General features: G+C 54.9%; 1 protein-coding gene across 2 annotated transcripts; it reads right to left on the reverse strand.

Moving 5' to 3' along the window:
• Positions 1-685: 685 nt before the first annotated feature.
• LSM14B (LSM family member 14B) lies at positions 686-11210 on the reverse strand. 2 transcript variants are annotated; one of them, XM_020901124.2, is made up of 10 exons: positions 10897-11210; positions 8801-8964; positions 7554-7689; positions 6716-6832; positions 4496-4663; positions 4190-4267; positions 3831-3992; positions 3334-3484; positions 2306-2491; positions 686-1825 (listed from the first exon to the last, which is right to left on the reverse strand). In XM_020901124.2, exons 1-9 carry the CDS (start codon positions 11021-11023, stop codon positions 2320-2322), a joined length of 1275 nt encoding a protein of 424 aa, XP_020756783.1. In that variant the 5' UTR covers positions 11024-11210; the 3' UTR covers positions 686-1825; positions 2306-2319. The 2 variants fall into 2 exon arrangements, with proteins under 2 accessions (XP_020756783.1, XP_020756784.1); XM_020901125.2 differs by lacking the exon at positions 6716-6832.
• Between the last annotated feature and the right edge of the window lie 9404 nt (positions 11211-20614).

Raw genomic sequence — 20614 nt, forward strand, 5'->3', positions numbered from 1 at the left:
GAATACCTGTTGAGCTTGAGTGTGGAGTCACCTACCTGGTTTAGAATTAGTGTTTAGGCTGGTTGTATCCAGCAGGTCAACTGTGGAAGGTGTTTATTTTTCATTGGCCAAAGCTGTCAGTCGCTCAAATGGAAAGTTGCCAAGAATTTGTTCAAATTCTGCAACTATCACCAAGGCTCAGGACCTGCTAGGAGTGATGGACTGTCCAGAAGAGGACGTTGGCCAGAACACAAGGCTGGGTCCACCTGCTGCCTGGCCCTGCCCCGAGACTGCCTTTGAGAAACCACCTGGATGCTCATTAACAGTGACGTGAGGCGCTTCCATCTGGAAGCAGCCAGGTCTCTGCTTTTCTCTGTGATCCAAAGGTCCAACCCTGTAACATGTTATAAAGCATCAACATGAAGTTCTGGGGGTGTGGAAGCTGCATTAAGGTAGCAAGCCTTCTGAAGCTGGTTCTTTAAATCAGTGTTCCAAGAGTAGAGATCAGGATCACTCACCCCAGAAGGGCCTGGCTGACGGCCCACATCCAGACTGACCAGGTCTTGCTCACAGCACCAGGTGTCCCCAGAGATCTGACCAGCTCAAGGCCTGAACAGCACACGCACAGCATGCATATGGGACGGGCATGTTAACCCTGATGTAATTTAGGCAACAGAGTCAACAGGACTATTTCTAGAGCGAGAGAAGCGTTTTAAAGGTTTGCGTGTTTATTTATAATTACAAGTTTACATTACTCCAACAGGGCAACCCCACCGCTATGCTCTAATTCTTAGCCATGAAGTCCTACAAAAATAAACCTAAGCCTTTACAGTAACTTAATACAGAACTAAAACCTTTATACCTACTTAAAGGGATTTAGTTACCAAGGTGCTTATGTTCACCACAATGCCCTGTCAGAGAGAACATGCTTCTACTAAAGGTCTCATGCAATGAATTTATATTCCCACCCTCCCCTCCACCTACCAGTAAAACAAAAACATGGAACTATTTACAACTGAGAAGAAATATGCTCTTGGGTCAATCGACCTCGCAAAAAAAAAAAAAAAAAAGACTGGCTCATTTCCAAGTGGATGAGACACCGAACAGTGTTCGGCCTGAGTCCAACACTGACTGGCCTGGGTCAGGGACTGGTGAGGGACAGGCACGCCACAGAGGGGCTTGTCCTGGGTGTTCACCCGACCCCAATTCTTATGAAGCCATGCTCCAAGTGACAGCTCACCTCCAGGAGCCCCCCACCCCGACCCCACCAGCCCCTACCTTGACATTGCCCTTGGGATGTCAGGGTCATCTGCTTTGCTTATACAACATGATCTGTGGGACACCGCACTTTCCCTGCCCTAGGCCCACCCGCCCCCACATGCCCCCGTGCTGGCCATACCTGGCTCTCGGGCCCCACCTGTGGCAGTGGGGGTGCCAGGCCAACAGCACCCGTGGCCAGTTGTGTTACAGAGATGCATTTGGCTGCTTCATTTGCCAAATGAAATTTGGTTCCACCTTAAAGTCAGAACTGTCCAAGAAAGGTCACAAAATGAGGATCACGCTTTCACTCTAGAATCTTTCTGCAGAACACCAAAACCTTAGAATCAGGCTGTGCACAACTAAAAAGGAAAAATAGGCTAGGACACCTCAGAACGGTTTCCCATGTACACTTCCCCAAACAAGAGGTTCTAACTCAGACCACATCCAAGTTCAGCCCAAAATTTAAGTAGTAGCGCGGAACTTTCCAAACTCAGTAAACAAAGTGACCATGTCTCCCCCAGTAAGTGCAGCGTTCTCCATCATCCTCGTAGACACGGCCTGGCACCCGTGCTGCTTCAGCAAGAGCCTTCAAGAAGACATGACACCTGTGAGTGTCTCACCAGGCAGCTCCCCAGCCCAAGCCCAGCACACTTTGGCCTCCAATGAAGAATGGGCTACTCAACCTTCCCCCGACCCCAAGTCAGCCAACACAACCTGAGGTCATTTTTTGTCCACACTGGGGGTTGGAAGGCAGCTCCAGGTCCCACCTGCAGCTCATGCACCATCCAGACCCCAAGGGGCACACGTGATTCCCCCTTGACCTAGTTAAAGATGCAGACTCAGGGGCACTGCAGGGCCAGGCTGAAGCTGAGCCCCAGCTTGTAATCATTTCTCCTGATTGACCACACTAGAGAAGGAAACATCCCACCCTTCTGTGCCTGGACCCTCATTTTGACAACCTGGGGCCTGAGTCCCACCGTCCCTGAGAGCCCCCCAAGTGATTCATTAAGATCACAGGGCCCAGTCTGGCCACGATGCTAAAGGATCACGAAGCCCCCTCACTCACCTTTGGCTGCCTCCTTACACCCTGCCGGTCCCAGCTCTGTGGGAAGTCGGGTTACGGCGGGTTGCACCGTTGCCCCTGCCCCCTCGAAATCCACCGCGGAAACTACGGCCTCGGAGGAACCTCCCTGACACCCCAAAGGTCTCCGTGTTGAGCTTCCTCTCCTCTGCCCACGTCGTCCGCCTGGAACTGAACCACAAAGAACGTGAAACTGACTGCAGCAGGCAGCTCCTCACACAGCCTGGGAAGGAAGGACAGATGGTGACTCATCACTGGAGCCATGGGGGGCGGGGGGGAAATCCAGTCAGGACCTTGGAGCCCAAGCCTCTGCACTGCAAGGGTTCCCAGGCCTGTTTCCCACTGGACGGGTCTCTCACACCTGCAATGTCTTAAGGCCAGCACAAGACCCCCATGTGCTCAGGGGGAGGGGAGACAAGAGCCTCTTCCAGCACCACTACTCCACTTGAGAACGAAAGGACCTAAGTGTCCACACCATGCTCATCCTTCAGACTCCATTTACTGTCTAGCATGTTCTTGGGCAGCACCTGGGCATCAGCTGTTGGGTACTAAAAACAAAGCACATACGAGTCCCTGGCCTCAAGCTGTCAGGTTTAAAAAAACCATGGACACCCTTGCCAGCTGCCTAGGTGGCAAGGGCCTCAAGCCGGCAAGGTCAGACCAGGAAGCAGGCCCAGGTGAGGTGGTGCAGAACTGAACATCAGCAGTACCATCAGGGAGCACTCCACCCCCGCCTTGATGGGGAAAGGGCAGCTGAACCAAGAGGAGCCTGGACCTGCGTCAGATCACTCCAGCACCAGTGACCACCAGGGCTCCCAGGCCCCCACCTCCTGCTGGAGCCACTGGGGCTACTGTATGCATGATGGTAAAACTGAATGGGGGCCCAAGAGATCTTCCCTGAACCTGAGATCTGGGTTTGGTCTCCATGGGAGCATGCCCCAGTCTCAAGAGCACAGGTACACCATCTCCACAGCAGCTCCCCGAGGCCTTGCCTTGTCCCTCAGCCCCCCAACCTGGTCTTGAGTTCAGAGGAGATGTTGTCAAAGAAGGACTTGGACTTGTCGTAGTAGCAGTTGGGTCCCAAGTGGTCCTCCTCAGCAGGGGCCTCGTCACTCTGGGTCACCACGGCCAGGTCCTTCTCTTCCCCCTTCTCAGCTTTGTCATCTGCACAGAGAAACAGAGCACCGAGATACCAGGGAGCAAAGCAAGCCCCTTCCGCCAGGACAGGCCCCACTGGGCCGCTCTGCCTGAGGCTTTGGGAAACACCCAGGAGTGTTCTGCACTGAGTGGAAGCTCTTCTGCCCCTCAGGGCTGGTCTCGGTCCCCCTGCACTGCCCCAGGCCCTGCAGCCTGCCCTTGTCCCCCCCTCCAGATGCCTCTCCTTGCCGGGACTTCCTTACATGGCAGCATGCTCTCCCACTGACCACCATTCCCAGCTGCCCCCCACCCCCAGCTGTCTTTCCTTGACCCACTCTATGGACACTCCTGGGGTGAGGGCAAGTTTTCAGACCTTTAAAATTCAGTTTCTTCTTAAATTCCTTGTCCAGCTCTTCTCGGTTGAACTGGGCATTTGCACTCTCAAAATCAAAGTCACCTTCAAACTTGATTGTGTTTTCTTTGATGTTAGTTGGACGGCTTTGCCCTCTGGAGCGGTTCCTTGTTCGTCTGTTCCCTGTGAGAAGAAAGGGTGGCCCTGGCTGTTAAACCACTAACCCAACATTGCTCAGCGTGGGACAGCAGAGCAAGAGGGACAGAATACATGGAAGCCACTGCTGAACCCAGCCCCCCAAAACTGTCACCCACGAGAAGCAGGCAGGAGCCATGAGCAGAGCACGGCTCCCCAGAACTCTAAATGGCAACACCTGTTACCTGAGCGCCTCCTCTGAGGTCTTCTGTTCTCGTCGTTCACCTGCCCTTGAGTTTGCACAGCTGCCGGCTGAGCTACATCTAAGGCACAAAAGGGAAGAGTTTAAGGCCAGCACCTGCAGAAGCAGAGCCCGGCGAGGGATGGGGGCGGCACCCCCAGGGGACATGCGGCAAGAGGCTGCCCTGCAAAGCCTATAGGGCTTGTGAGGTGTGGGGCTGGGGGGGTCTAGTTAAAAAATATAGAGACCCCCCAGGAAGCGCTGTGCCTGAGAACATGAATAAAGACCAGGGGAGAGAGCAGTTAAGTACCGGGGGTGGCCTTGCTGCCGGGTGGGGCCGGGCGGCCATTGAGCTGCATGCCCACGGTGCCCTTGCCAGGTAACAGCTTCTTGGAGTTCAAGTTATCAAGAGATCCAGTCTGGACAGCCTGCTCCACCATGGGGCTCTTGCCAACTGAGACAGATGGAAAGCTGGCTCCTGAGTTGAGGAGAAGAGGATTTAAAAATGGAGAAAAGGAGCAAGCCTCACACCCCACACCCCGATACTTGTCTCCCAGCTGGCGAGTGAGGCAGAAGAGGAAGGCAACCGCCTTGAGAAATTCTACCAAACGCAGCACAGCCCCGACCCGTGCCATCCCCTGCATTGAGCCTAGGCAGCAACAAAGCCAGCAGGCTCCCCTAGTTAGGGCACCCCGAGGAGGGAAACCCCTACCACCACGAACACCTCTCAAGTGCCTTAGAAAACGCTTCCCCCAACCACACAGGCTCTAACCCCATGAGGGCTCGACAGTAATGAGATGCTGGTGAATTCACGGTCTGAGAATGTGTTTCACTCTCCCTGCTGGACAAGAACCATCTCAATCTGGCATCTTCCAAAAAATGCAGTGGTCAGCCTTTGAAGTTAAAAATGCTAGAACATGGTCATTTTTGCTTAAGGTACAATAAAATCAAAAAGGATGAAGTGATGAAAGCTGACTACAGAGAAGTGACAGCCTGCGCTCTTCCTGTGAAGGCTCGTTTTAAGAGCCCAGGGTTCCCAGGCTGCCCCAGGAGCAGGCACCACAGGAGTCTTTCCCCGCCCCTGGCATCCCTAGGCCTGAGGGCAGGAGAGAAGCCTCGGAAGCCAGTCTTGGCAGAATTCCCAGCTCACAGGAGGGGCTCAGCCACAAGAAGAGGCCAGACAGGGAGGTCAGGCCATCTCCCCTCCCACGTTCCTGTGGGCACTGTTGCAACGGACAGCTGAAGACTAGGTGGAGGTGCACAGACTTCTGAGACAAAGAACAATGAATCCTAACTATGGAGTAACTATGTTCGGAGGAGCAGCCCAGCACACAACAACTAAAGTCTACCTTAGTTCCACACACAACAGAAACAACTGTGAGAAATTCCTTGTAAAGATCAGTACTCAGAAGCCAGACCCTGCACACAGGTACTTTTTTTTACTTTGGCTACACCACAAACCATGCAAGATCTTAGTTTCCTTACCAGGGATCGAACCTGTGCCTCCTTCAGGGGAAGCTCGAATTTTTAACCATTGGACTACCAGGGAAGTCCCCACACTGGTACTTCTAAGTGTTCTCTGTGATGGCATTAATTAACCTAGACCACTTTCTCTGACAATTGTGTTGCTGAACACGGCCTTCCCGCAACAAGACAGAGCTGCGTCCTACTCACACTGTAACCAGACTGGGTAAGAACCTTGGGCTTGTTTGCTTTTCACAAAAACAGACCAAACTATCTTGCCCTTAGAGCAGTTCTACATAAAGAGCCCCGAGAACAACCAACTATTTTGGGCAATTTTTAAGTGGGGGAAAACCACCGCAGCCATGCCAGATCCTCTGGCATCCATGCAGGAAAGCAACAGAAGCAGGTTAACAGACTGACAGTAGTCGTGGGCTCTAACGGAAGCCCCAGGTACCATCTTGGACCGAGTCTCTGCAATGGTGAGGGCAGCACACAGAGCGCTCTTGGGTCAGATTGCTGGTGAAAGGAGAAGACCCAGAAAGGTCAAGAAACTCCCACAAGTGCAGGAGCCTGGCAGACAGGTGGCACAAACCAGCATTAACAAGCCAGGGATCAGGCCCACTATTCACCTGGTCCACAGCTCAGGCTGGCCTCCCAATTTTAATAGTGCTTCTTTTCCCAAAGATATCTGAGGCCCCCGATTACTCATGCCCTGGGGGGTGAGGAAAGTGCCACACGGATCCCAGAGCAGCAGGCAATCGCCCTGCAGTCTTCCCTACCAGAAACCCCAGAAAAGGGCCTTCTGAGCAGAGGTAATTATGGTAGAGGTGAAAACAAGCCCTGGACTCAGGATGAGTAAACAAAGCACACTGCCGGTTCTTTCTAATCAGTCGTTTAAAACTGTGGGAGTCATTACTCCAGGACTGCCTGCAAAACCACACAGATCACTTGAACTGATCATGGGCTCAGCAAGTTATCTGCTACAGCTACTGTCATTCTGGGCTACTGGTTTACCCCTCGCTCTTAGCTCGCAACACGGCATGCAGTTCTCCAAAACTGCTGTTACCCTTGGAAGTGAGCTGGTGTGGCTCTGAGGACATGTCAAGCTCTGAAACAGGTTGTGGAGATGGAGAAGAGCTAGGGCTGGAAGCCGCGGCTGAGGCTGGAGGGCTTACCAACTTCTCTAAAAGAAGATAAAGGAGACAAGAGCAAACAAGAAAGCACACAGGTGAGTAAGGACAGACCCCGCTCGCACCCAGCAGGCTCTCTCACGGGGCACTCTGTTCACACAGGCCTCATCTAGGAGGCGGGAGCCAGGTGAGAAGGCCTCCTGCACTGCGGGAGCAGCGGTCAAGATGGCAGGAGTCTTAAAGCACAACTCATGAGCCAAGTGGGCAATGCCTGCAACTGAATACACTGCAAACCTATGGCCAGGTAACTCTCAGTCTATGCGTGTAGAGGAGAATTTACTGAGCCATGGGGGAAATTTCATTTTTTGAGCAAAGCGCTGACAGGAGAATGATAAAAGGATAGAATAGGTGGGTGTTGCATTTAACTTTTATATTTATAGGCTGACAAATGTGTAAGTGGTTAGAACTCATCTGTAATTACACATATCAGTTATTTCTTCCTTGAAGCAGACGTACCACTTCCACCCAGACACAGGCTATTTTAAAGGAATGCTGATTCGATTCATCTGTTTTAAAACTCATACTGCTACCTCTCTCACTCATTTGAGGAATTACTAATTTCTCACTAGCTGAAGGGGCACTGAGAAAGGTACATTACGCAGTGTGCACTACAATCTAGATGTGACAAGAATGCAGTGTCCCCACCACCAAGGTCTGTGCCCATCTCCTGGATGTCACAGCACAGGCAGTTCACAGGTGGCAAAGGTTACTCACCTAAACCCAAGGAAGCGGCATACTGCTGGCTAAGCAGGGAGCTGGCGGCCAGCTGGCTGTAGGGCGGCATCCCTCGGAAGGGGCTGTAAGGCACGTGTGGCTGGAAGGAGGAGGCCGAGCCCGAGCCCAGGGAAGACTGAGCAACGAGACACACAGGTGAGAGCAGCGCAAGGCCTCCCGTCACCCTGCCTGGAGAGCGCCGTGCAGACCAGCAAAGGCAGCCAGGCTGCCAGCCTGTGTTCGCAGAGGCTGAGGCGGCGTGGAGGCGCTAGAGCCTCCAAGACGACCTCAGAACCACCAATTCCACACTTCATCCCCGCTCCACCAGTGTACGAAAGTCTAACACAATCTTCTCCTAACTCTATGAACCCCTCTGATGGCCCCCCGCTGCCTGTGACCAGAAACTCAGAGAACCGGGGGCATCAACTAGGCCCTTCCGCCAACATTCAGGGGCCCAGCTGTGCCACTAGGAAACTGTCTCCACGCGTCTCCTCTCTGGCTGCCCACCTTCAGGCAGACTGGTGCCTGGGCCCCGCTGTCTCTCAAGGACTTGCTCAGGTACTTCCTTCTTCTCAGCTTCCTAGGGACACTCATTCCAAACCTTTCCGAAGTCTGGCCTGGGGCTTCTTTATGGGCTCCACAGCCCAGAGTGCAAGCTCCTACCTCCCAGGAGGCACGCTCAGCCTCAGAGCCTCCTGCAGTGTGAACCCCAGAAGAGTCAGTGACTGTCGAAGTTTACAAGTAAAGAAAGTATCAGCCTGGGCTCCCTAGTAATCCAAGGCAAATGCCCTAATGCAGCAGGCAGGCATGTGGTATGAGACCTGTAACATCAACGTCCCGCAACTCTGAATGCAATGCCTGGACAGTGTAGAGAGAGCAAGTTCCGCTGACCCAAGTCCCTCCAAGCATCTCTGCTGCTCATAGCATGCCACTGGGGCTCCAGGCTTACCCAACCAGACACTAAGGACAAGGCCCCCAGGTGCATATCAGTAATTTCCCCTAGAAGCATCTCGCCCCCACCCCTCCCAGCACACCCACCTCCCTCTTCAGTACAACCCACAGTGTTGGAGGAGGTTAAGACCTCCCACAGAACACCAACTGCCTAGACAAAAATTCAACTACTTTTCATGAAAAGGTCATTCGTTGAGTTGAGCACTCTGGCCATGGCCAGATGACACCAAGTTCCACTTGGAAACCAGCAGCTCTTAGAAACAATGCCCACAACAGAAACACAGCAAGGCACTTACTTGAACGATAGCAGGATCCTGGGGGAGCGTGTGCTGAGCTTTCGGAGGTTCACACACAGTAATATCTTTGATATCACTTCCCCGGAAGATGATGTACTCATAAATCTCCTCTCTAGGGGGGGCAGGCCTATCTGTGGGACGGTCTTCAGTACCAAAGGACCTCACTTAGGGGTTGAGAAAAAGAAGGGTTAATTTGTTGTCCTCAACCAAGTGCATTCAATCAGTCCCCTCCTAGGAGCCAGTTTCCACGTTTCAACTACTGCCCACCCCCAATTATCAATGGAGAAGACCCCATTATCAACCGACAAGTCCCCGGCTGTCAAAGCTCCAAAAAGTTCTAGGTCACAAAGGACAAGGAAAGATTCATGAAGCTCAATATTCTCATTTTCAAACACAAACCAGCACTCTCGCAAAATGAGTCGTCTGATTTACAGAACCCCCGTTCACATCTGACTTAGCAGATTAAACAGCCCCAAAGCTGCTTTTTGATTGAAACTTCACAACACATCAGCCCTGGGGAGTCTTGTTTTCAACAGAGAAAAGCCGTGGGTTGAGTGCTATCCCCACCCTTCTGTCCACAAGCAGCCTGGGAGGAGCTGGTAGAGAAACAATGGGAGAGGGGTGCCCTGAACATGGACCCCCACCAGCAGTGTCACTGTTTCCATGCGGAACTTCCTAGGGGGTTAACCCATAATGGCAGGGTTCAAGGAGCCCAAGCAAGTGTCTCCTCCTGGGATCTCTGAGGCACAGATGGGCTTGAGACTGCCTCTTAACTAATTTGAGCACAGTGAGGACCAGGGACTACTCTGGGCCTCAGGTTTTCCAACCAGGGTCTCAGGCCAAATGCTGTCAAAAGTCAAGAGTACAAATGACGATATAATCTTATAATACTAATACTAGTCAGTACTAATACAAATTAGTACTTATACTAACACAATACTAATAGTACTTGTATCAACACCTCCCGGAGCAACGCGTCCATCCAAAAACCTAACTACTAGTCTTTAGAGGAACTATTCTCAGAGCTGGGAACTGACTGCGATCTAAAGCCTGGGGCTCTAACACAAGAGAGTGGGCGCTGCGCCTTGACCCTTGAAGCCCAGTACAATGTCCCTAGCCTAATAAGACTCACCAACCACATGGGGCTTCTATAGACCTGGCTGCACGAAGCACTTCTACGAGGCAGAGGAACGACACTAGTTACCTTCCCGGAGGATGAAGACAAAGGAACTTTGGGGCCACCTCCTGCCTCAACACACTCAGAAAGACTCTGAGCTCCAGCAGAGGGACAATGCAGCCATCTTTCCCTAAGTCTCCCAGGACTTCAGTGGGGTTACCAACGCCCGCAGGGAGAGATCTGTCACCAAAGAATAAACCCACAGACCGAACGTCTGAATTAAGAGTAGAAGGCGCTTTCAAACGGAGCACCTAGCCGCCAGCCGATGCTCTTATCCTAGCAGGAGAATCCATTAGGACGTGGTATTTGTTCAAGCTCAAGGCCCCAGCTGCTTAATAGGTTCCAGAAGGGCTTGCAGGAGTCGTTTTCTCACCCCCCGCCCCCCCAGCGGCCTGGAGAGGCCCGGGGAGACTCGGGTCTGCGCGCTCCCCCTACCCCTCCCTTTCCCTCCCCTCCCCCCAGGGACCGGGTTTTCTCGGCGTCCGCGGCCCCCTCGGCCCTAGGGCAGGTGGGGAGAAGACAGCCCAGCAACGCCGAGCCCCCACCTGCAGAGGTGGGTCACGCCACCACAGAGAACGGGGGGCGGCGCCGCGGGAGCTGGACCCGCCCCCACCTCCCCACCCCAACTCCGGGCAGAGCCGGGCGGCCGCTCACAATTACGCCGCCTCCGGGGCCGGGAGAGCCCATTGTGCGGGTCGAGCCCCGGAGGGCTGCGACGGGAGAGGGGCGGAGGCCAGGGACGCCCCGGGGGGCGCGGACCGGATGCGGGGGTGCGCCGGGGGGCGGGGGAGGGGCGCCCCGGGGGGTGAGGCGGGACTGGGGAGGGGGCGCGCTGGCGAGATGGGGGTAGGGCGGGGGCGCGGGCCCGGCTGTTGGCGGGGGCGGGGGCCGGACGGTTGGGGCGGCCGCGGGGCGCTACCTTTGGCTAGCGCCACGGTGGAGTTGTCCGTGTCGATGGTGTAGAGGATGCCCTCGTAGCGGATCTGCGCCTTGGAGATGAGGCTGATCTTGCTGCCCAGGTACGGGGTGCCCGAGGAGCCGCTCATGGCGGCGGCCGCCCGGCCGGGCCTGGCCCGCTCGCCTCCGCGCGGTCGCCTCGTCGCCCTCTCCTCGGCCTCGGCGCCGCCTTACCGCCGCGCGAGGGCCTGCGCGGGGACCAGCGAGTGAGCGGCGGCGGTGCGCGGCCGGGGGCTCTGAGGGGAGCGCGGGGGAGGAGGGGCCACAGCAGCCACATCCGGGGCCTGCGCCGCCACGCCCCGCCCCCACACGCTCGTCGCCCATTGGCTCGCCTCTCCAGCCTCCCTTTAAATATGGCCGTGCCGCCGGCCTGGAGGCGGGTCCGCGATCTGCGCCTGCGCAGCCAGCACCGCCAGCCCGGGCGGGCTTTCCCCTGCTCTCCGCCCCACTTCTCGGCTGGCTCCCGGCGGGCCCCGCGCTGGGTGGTAGCACGGGACGCGACGGGCAGGACTGGGGGAGGGGTGGGAATCGGCCGGGGCGGAGCGCGCGTGCGCGGGAGGGGCGGGGCACACGTGTGGCGAAGGGGCGGGGCGCCAAGCTCTGCCTGCAGCGCGTGCTAATCTTCTCGCCACCCAGGGACAGGGAGCCAGTGGACAGTGTTAACGGCTCTCTGTTTCCCCTTTTTCAGCAGCTTGCCGGACATCTTTCTCCGGCCCTGGGCGGGAAGGCCAGCGTGCGCCCCAACTCTCCCGTTCCCAAGGGGCAAAGATTGGGGGCTCCCTTCGTCGGGGAGTGACGGGGGGCCGAGGTCACTGCCCACGGAGGTCGGGGTCACTGCCCGTGGGGTGAAGGTGGGGGGCCGGGGAGGTCTCTTCCTTAAGAGTAGAAGGTAGGAGGCCGGGCCATAGTCATTGCCTGCGGGGTGGAGGCGGAGGGTCCGGGGGCAGGGTCTCTTCCCCTGGGGCACGAAGACGGGATCAAGGTCACTGCCCAGTAGGTTAGGGTGGGGGCCGCCCCTCGCGCGTGGGGCGCCGTAGTAACTGCGGGTAACGAGTGCTTCCGGCGCGTTGGCCGCTAAATATAACATGCTGAGCGCATCTCCTTTAATCCCGCCCCTCCCCCTCCCCTGCGGTGGCGTTCCGCGTCCCTTAAAATAAATCCCCGCCGCGCCACCAGGGCCTCCGAGCCCCGCCTGACCTGGCCTGCTTGCCGCCTTGTCCGGCTCCGGCTGGAGGCCTCGCAGTGAACTGGGAAACGGGTCGCCCCTCCTGTTCGCCAGACTTCTCTTCCCTGCACAGCCCTGTACTCCAGGGGTGGTTACGTCTGCACTTGCTTTTTTATTTTTCTTGGTCTGTCTCTCTTGACATCAGATCAGAGGCCAATATTGGGTCATGTAAAAGCTTAATGAGTGGTGACCAGCATTTTATAAAAACGAGACAGAATGAGGCGGAGAGCGTCTCAGGGAGAGTGCTCTGGCTCTGGGAACCGTTTATTTCAGGTACACGTATTTAAGTGGGTACTTGACCAAGATGTAAACGGCGTTGCTTGCAGTAAGTGCCCAGTGAAAACGCAAGAGCCACCGCAGTGAACCCCTTACCACACCATGCACTTTGGCTCTGACTCCCCAGTTTACAGAAGAACCCCAGCATGGGAGGGTCACCCGGCCCACAGGTTGCAGATACCACAGACTCCTGCAGCCTGCCACAGACTCCTGCCCTTGTGAACCCCCTAGCCCCACAGGCACCCCGCAACAGAACAGTACTGGGTTGGAGAAAAGGGAGCAGAGAAGGAGCAGAAGACAAGATGAAAAAGTCTTTCTAAAGTTTAACTGTGGAGATTTAGCTGTGCTTCTCTGCTCCTGGAGGTACACTGGTGAGATGGCCCCTGGGTTAGCCCAGCTCCAGTAAGAAAGGTCACCAGGCCTGGGGGCATCTGCCCATAGGCGTGACACAGGGCTCCCCCTCAGCACAGTACAGTCTTCCCCAGGGTGTGCCTATGTGCTATCAGTGCCCCCCCCCAGGTCTCCTGAGCACCTCAGTGACGATCTGGGCTGGGGTCCCCCGTGCAGCTGATGCCCCCCCACCCACTATCCAGGTCCAGAACATGACTTGCCCCAGGTCACAGGTTTTGTGGCTCACACATCTCGCCCCAGCCGTGTGTGCGTGGCAGGGGTGGGGGACTGGGGGTGCATTCTTCGCCAGCAGGAGCTGACTCAGCCATGGACAGGGACGCTGGGTCGTGAGCTCCAGAGTCAGGGCAGCAGCAGTGCCCGAGACCTTGGAGAGACCACTGGACTCCCGGTGTGCAGCCGGCTGGTTCCCTGAAAATGTCAGTTGCTGCAAATGGCAGGGCAGAGGCTAAAAATACACGTGGCGCACAGGTCCAGGAAGGCTGGCTGTGTCATTCATTCCTTGGCATCCTGCCCACAGTGGAGGGCGCTTGCAAAAGGACAGAGGGGGGGGCAGTTGTGTGGGGCCTACATGTATCCCAGGAGTCCATTAGTGTGGTCTGTTTCCCAGGAGAGGACACACCCCTCCAGCCCCACCACCCTAAATAGCCATTCACAGTGCCCACCTGCTCAGTCATCACCAAGCCTTAGGCTCCCAAGCCTGGGGATGTAGTGTGTGCTAAGTCGCTTCAGTCATGTCCGACTCTTTGCAACCCCATGGACTATCCCGCGAGGCTCCTCTGTCCATGGGATTCTCTGGGCAGGAATACTGGAGTGGGTTGCTATTTCCTCTTCCAGGGGATCTTCCCAACCCAGGGATTGAACCCACATCTCTTATGTCTCCTGCATTGGCTGGTGGGTTCTTTACCATTCCGGCTACCTGGGAAGCCTGGGATGTAGAGAGAGGAGCTAAGAACCCAGAAGATTTTGGGTAGGTTGGATTCCCTGCCTCAGTTTCTCCTTTTGCCAGATGGAGATGACAGCTGTCCTGCCTCTGTCACTGGGAGCATGTGAGGACCCCAGAATATAATGCTTGTGATGGGCTTTTGATAGGTGCTGGGGCTCTGCATGGGGGGGGGGCATGCAGAGGACCACAGAAACGGCTGGCTAGGTTTCCACTGCACCCACGAGCCACACACTAAGCCCTGGTGTTTGGAGGAGAGTGTCCTTTCTTAAGGGCTTCCCAGGTGGCGCTAGTGGTAGAGAACCTGCTTGCCAATGCCCAAGAGACGCAGGTTTGATCCCTGGGTCAGGAAGATCTGGAGAAGGGCGTGGCAACCCGCTCCAGTATTCTTGCCTAGAGAATCCCATGGACAGAGGAACCTGGTAGGCTACAGTTCATAGGATTGCAAAGAATCAGACACGACTGAGGAGACTCAGCACGCTCACGCACATGTCTCTTACTAGGGACGAGTGTGAAGATACACAGAATCCTGCCCAGGGTTTCACTGCCGCCCGTGTCCTGCAGCAGGTGAGGGGCAAGTTGCCACAGAAAACCACTTTGTGACTGATACGCAGCTGAGAAGGAATGCCTGGCCTGGCCACTGACCTCATAGGTATTATGGCTTAGTAGGGGCTTCCCCGGTGGCTTAGTGGTAAAGAAGCTGCCTTCAGTATAGGAATCACAGGAGACGCAAGTTCAATCCCTGGTTGGGATGATTCCCCTGAGGAGGTCATGGCAACCCACTCCAGCATTCTTGCCTGGAGAATCCCATGGAGAGAGAAGCCTGGAGGGCAACTGTCCATGGAGTCACAAAAGAGTCAGATAGGACTGAAGCGACTTAGCATGCATGCACATGGCTTGGTAGCAGCAAAACAGAACAGTGAGTTGTTAGTAATAGGTGGTCACAGATAAAGCAGGAAGCGAGTCTATGGTCTGAACCTGGGAACAGGCCAGCAAGGCAGGACCTTGCCTGTCCCCTGCTCTCCTCCAGGACCTGATGCACACATGGGAGGGGTAGATGCCCACCCTTTGGGAGGGAGACATTGCCCATAGAGAGTGAGGGGCCAGGAGGGGGCTGAGGACTTACAGGTGGGCTGGGTCGGGGGCAGGGGGCTGGCTTTGGGAGTCTTCCAGGCAGTCTTCCAGGGGTTGGGAGGCCCCGGACAGGTGTGCTCAGGGCTTCAGTGGTCTGGGAGTAAAGACAAGACGAGCAGGGTTGATCCTGCACAGCCAGGCATCCTCCCCAAGTTCTCATCTCTGCGAATCCACTGGAAGTGCATTCCCTGCCCCAGGGCTTGCAGGGCTGTGTTCCCTGGAGGCTCCCAGAGCTCCAGCGGGTTGAAGTTCATGCATCTTTGGAACCCCCCCTGCCTTCCTTTCTCTTCTCCTTCATCCCTTCCTTCCTCTTCCATCTCTTTCTCCTTCTCTCCCCCCACCCCCCCGCCCCTTCCTCATCTCCTCTCCTCCTCTTGCAGCCCACCATCTACCCAGCTGAGCCTCCTGGTGATGAGGCATGCTGTGGGGAGTAAACAGAAGTGTATTTGGGGACTTCTCTTGTGGTTCAGTGGCTGAGATGCTGTGCTCCCAATGCAGGAGGCAGAGGTTCAATTCCTGGTCAAGAAATTATATTCCACAAGCTGCAACTTAGAGTTCACATAACCCAGTGAAGGTTGAAGATCCCTCATGCTGCAACTAAGACCCAGTGCAGTCAAATAAGTGTGTTAAGAAACAGACCTAGCTAAGCAGCCTTGGCCTGACTTTCCAGGTCCAGCTGGGTGGGACAGTGAGCAGAGTTGATGGGACCCTGGCAGAACCAGATACTTGGTCCCTGAGTATCAGGGGGCTTCCCTGGTGGCCCAGTGGTTGGGAGTCTGCCTGCCAGTGCAGGGGATATGGATTCGATTCCTGGTCTGAGAGGATTCAACATGCCTCAGGGAAACTAAGCCCGTGTGGCACAGCTGCTGAAGCCTGCGTGCCTGGAGCCTCTTCTCGGTCATAAAAGAAGTCCTCACGCACTGCAACTAAAGCGCACACGAAGCAATGAAAACTCAGTGCAACCAAAAATAAATCTCAAAAAAAAAAGAAAAAAGACAGCAAACTTGAAAAAAAATAAAAGAGCCCAGGAACAACTTAGGGGGCACATCCTGGGACCCCTTAGCCACCCTCACCACCCAGGGCCAGTCAGGCAGACCTGGCTGTGTTCTCCTAACCTCTCCTACTCCAGCATTCTAGAGAAAAGTGGGGACCAGGTTGTGGCTCATGTTCTGAGGATGGAAAGCGTGAGCACCAGGCCAGCAAGCAGCAGGGACTCTCGTAACACGTCATCCTGGGTCACTCCCATCTGCTCGCATGCTCAGAGCCTCCCTGAGAAGGGTGATAGGAAGGGTCATTAGGGACCAGGGCCCACCATGCATAGAGGGAGGGTGGAAGGAGGTTGAGGTCCCCGGGGTCCCCCGCATCAGCAGCTGGGCCCACCCTACCCATCCCACAAGGCCCCCACACCCCTTCCATACACCTGGGCTCCCTCACAACCTCAAGGAAGAAGTGTCCAGGCCGGAGAAGTCAGTGGTGAGCATTTGACTCCTGAGAGCAGGGTGGAAGGAAGACAGGTTTCAGAGAGGAGAAGGAAATTGCCCAGAAGCAGAGCCCTGGGACACCATTCCTGGTACCTCCCACCTCACCCCCTGCCGTGTGCCCTGGGCATCTCCTGCCCACATTCTTCTGGGGTAGTGAGCCGCCGTCCACGGTGATGGGCAGGCCCACAGTTCAGGTGACCTGTCCCCACCCCCTAAGAACCTCCATGCCATGCTCTGGGTTTGGCACCAGGCACATGCACCATCGCTGTTTATCCAGCTCAGCTCGTAGGGGGCTTGCCAGCGCTCCATGCCAGCCACCCAGCTCTGGCCTCCTGGTGGTTCCCAAGGGGAGCTCAGAAAAGGGATGTGGGCAGTGGGGCAGGGGGCTATAGGGAGAGTCCCCTGTGTTCCCCTGAGCACATGGCAAGTGTTTTTATTTATCAGTAGAAGGTCGCTCTAAGGGCCCAGTGGTGATGCATGTGTCTGTCTAGCAGCAGATGCAGTGGAGCGATCTCACAGCAGAGCTGGAGACACCCATGAACCATGACTACTGGCAGGAGATTGGGTCAGTCTGGGCACCACACATAAGCAGACCATGGTCGTATAGACGGGGCTGTGAGGGAAAGAAACTCAAAGAACCCACACTCTGATCCCCTGTATGGAGTCACAGGCCTGCACTGCACGATGCACCCAGGATGTTGGAGATCAGGATGGGGCCCCCCAGCCTGGGGGCGCCTAATGATGATGAACCCAGCCTGAGCTAAATGCTCATCCAGGGTCACACAGCTAGTGAGTGGCCGGGCTGGGATTCCGATCTGAGCCTCCGGCTTCTGACCATACATCCTGCCTCCTGGCGTTCCTTGTTCAGCCCCCAGGGGAAAGACCAGATGCCTACTCCTCACTCAAGGAACCCCCACTGTGCCTGTGCCCAGGGCAGGCTGTCCTGAGCTGAAGCTTGGCTGGGGGACATTCCTTCTTCCTTCTCTTGACCCCATGCAGAGAGTGCAGGATGCGTCCCAGGACGTTGCCACAGTAACCCAGAGACCTCCCGGGAGCGTCCTAGAATGTGAACGCCCTGTCAGCTCCAAGGCTGGACGCCTGCTTGTCTTTGCACCTGCTGATGATACACGAGCACAGACCTGACACAATCGCAGCTCCAGGAATGAAGTCGTGTAAATAAGCAGTAGAGGGCTTCCCAGGTGGCTCAGGGGTAAAGAATCCACCTGCCAATGCAGAAGATGGGGGTGGGGTTCCATCCCTGGGCTGGAAGATCCCCTGGAGAAGGGAATGACAATCTACTCCAGTATTCTTGCCTGGAGAATCCCACGGACAGAGGCGCCTGGCAAGCTAGAGTCCATGGGGTTGCCAAGAGTCAAGACTAGACAGAGCAACTGAGCACATGTGCAGAGACGGTCCAGCCCCTGAAGCCTGTGGTCACTGCAGTGCTTGGGAGCCAAGCCGAGGGCTTCTCGGCTGCGTGCTGACACCCTCACCCAGCGAGAGGCTGGAATGTGGATGGGGAGCATCCTGCCGGGCCCATGGGTGCTTTGGCTCGTGAAGGTCCAGTTTGTTAACACTACAAACCTTCTCTTCTGTGACTGCCGGAAGCTCTCTGAACACCAAGCATTGGCAGCAAGGAGCCAGGTTCGTGGAGAGCCTGGGCCCTGAGGCAGACACTCTTTGTGCTGCACGCGAGCCAGGCGGGCACGTGTATGGTGGGAGGGGCAGCCTGTGGGCCGAGCTGAGGAGGGGGCTCTCCTCCAGGAAGATGCCTCCGCCCAGAGCTGCTTCTGGGTTTTCCAGGAGGTCTCAGCAGCTGGATGGGGTGGGTGGGGGTGGGCAGCGCCAAAAACACACCCCCATGGCTGGAGTTGCTCACACAAGCCACCGCAGACGTCCACAAGTGTGTATTTGTCTTTCCCAAGCAGCAAGCATGAGAAATGTTTGCCTTGGGAGTCTCCCTGGGTTTGGGGAAGTGTTTTCACAAATAGTGTTCACCATGCTCCCTGGAACCTCAGGGCCAGCTGTCCAGATCTGGTTTCTCTCCACACTGGGCTATACCGAACTCACATCTGTTTATTCATTTCTTTGTTTAGCAACATTTTTGAGGTATTATTTACACACCATAATATTAACCCATTTAAGGCGTTCAATTCAGAGATGTTTAGTGTAGTCACAGAGTGATGCAGCCATCACCAATGTATAATTCCAGAACATTCCAACCCTCCAAACCGGGGTTTCCCTGGTGGTCCAGTGGTTAGGATGCCGATCTTCCACTGCAGGGGCAGGGGTTCGATCTCTGGTTGGGGAACCCCGCATGCTGTGAGGTGCAGTCAAAGGGGAAAAAGAAAGGTCAACACAGCGCCCCCAAACTCACTAGCCATTAGGGCTCACTCCCCACTGCACTGTCCCCCCCAAGGTGCAGGCAACCACTGTGGATTTGCCTGTTCTGGACATTTCCCATCCATGGAATCATACCCTGTGTAGGTTTCTGTGACTGGTTGTTTTCACTATGCAAACGTTTTTAAGTATCTTCAAGGCTCATCCAGGTTGCAGTGTGTATGAGTACTTATTTCTTTCTGTAACTGAATAACATTCTGTTGTAGGACAGTGCTTATGTGTTCATCAGTTGATGGATATTTGGGTTGTGTCCACCTTTGAGCTACTGTGAATGATGCTGCTATAAACACTGTGTAGAGGGCTTTGTGTGGACATATGTTTTCATTTCCCGTAGTATATACCTCAGTAGAATTGCCTGCTCATATGGTGAGTCTATGTTTAACATTGTGAGAAGCCACCAGACGTTCTTCCAGAGTGGCTGCACACCTTTCTGTTCCCACAGCAACGTGTGAGGGCAGCTGGTCCTCGTATGATGCTATCTGGGGACAGGGTGTCCATGTCTCAGCAGGGCTACTCCTTCCATTTGGGGATGAAAGGCAGTTCCCTGCTCAGATGAGTGCCCCAGCACTGAGTGTCCACCCTTCTGTCAGCAGTCGCCGAAGGGGCAGATTCGTGCTCAGCTGGGCAGGACAGATAGAGGTTTCTTTTAGGACAGGCCTTGGGAGGGGACTGACAGCCTGCTTCTGGGAGAGCTGCCCTGGGGTTGCTGTGTATGCAGCCTGCCTTTCATCCCAGTCAGTCAGGTAGCGCACGAGTCATAGGCCTTCGGCCCAAAGTCCCCAGACCTTACAGCTCCAGGTCTTCAGGCCTGTGGGTCATCATCCTGACCTTGGATACAAGCAGACCTCAGAGGTATTGTGGGTTCCCTGCCATGCCACTGCAATAAAGTGGACATCAGAATATAGGGAGTCGTGAATTTTTTTTGGTTTCCTAAAACTTATGTTTAGGGTCGTGAATTGTTTTTTTTTGGTTTCCTAAAACTTATGTTTAGGGACTTTTCAGGACTGATGCCGAAGCTCCAATACTTTGGCCACCTGATGCAAAGAGGCAACTCATAACACCAGGAGAAAACAAAGGACACAGAAGCCTGGCGTGCTGCAGTCCATGGGGTCACAAAGAGTTGGACATGTCTCAGTGACTGGATAACAACAACTAGTAGTCTAGCAGCTAAGACTCCATGCTCCCAGTGCAGGGGGCCTAGGTTTGATCCCTAGTCAGGGAACTAGATCCCACATGCCACAACTAAGACCTGGTGTAGCCAAATAAATATTTTAAAAGTTATGTTTACACTATAGTCTATGAAGTGTGCAATAGCATAATGTCTAAAGGATAATGTATATACCTTAATTTTAAAATAATGCTGTTGGAAAAATGTGTGCTGATAGACTTGCTAGATGCAGGGTTTCCACAAAACTTCAGTTGGTGAAAAATGCAGTATCTGTGAAATGCAATAAAGCAAAGCATAATTAAACAAGGTATGCTTGCAGGATGCAGACTGTGTGTTCTGATTTCTGCAGAGAAAAATAAGGTCCATGGAGCAAACACTTTGAAGGAGTGCTCAGAAAAAGGACAGCAGCTGAAGTTCACAGTTGCTGAGTGTGTGCTGGCCAGTGTACCAAGCAGTTTCCATCTACACGTTTGATGTTAGAAGCAGTGCTCTGGGGTGGGGGTGGGGGGTGGAGTGCTCTACAATTATCCCATTTTATAGACAGGAGAGCAAGGATGAGGGCAGTTATGGAATGTACCTACCGTTCTAGCTATGTGTTAGTTGCTCAGTCCTGTCCAACTCTTTGTGACCCCATGGATTGTAACC

Source organism: Odocoileus virginianus, chromosome 9, assembly GCF_023699985.2.
Source record: "Odocoileus virginianus isolate 20LAN1187 ecotype Illinois chromosome 9, Ovbor_1.2, whole genome shotgun sequence".
NCBI lineage: Eukaryota > Metazoa > Chordata > Mammalia > Artiodactyla > Cervidae > Odocoileus > Odocoileus virginianus.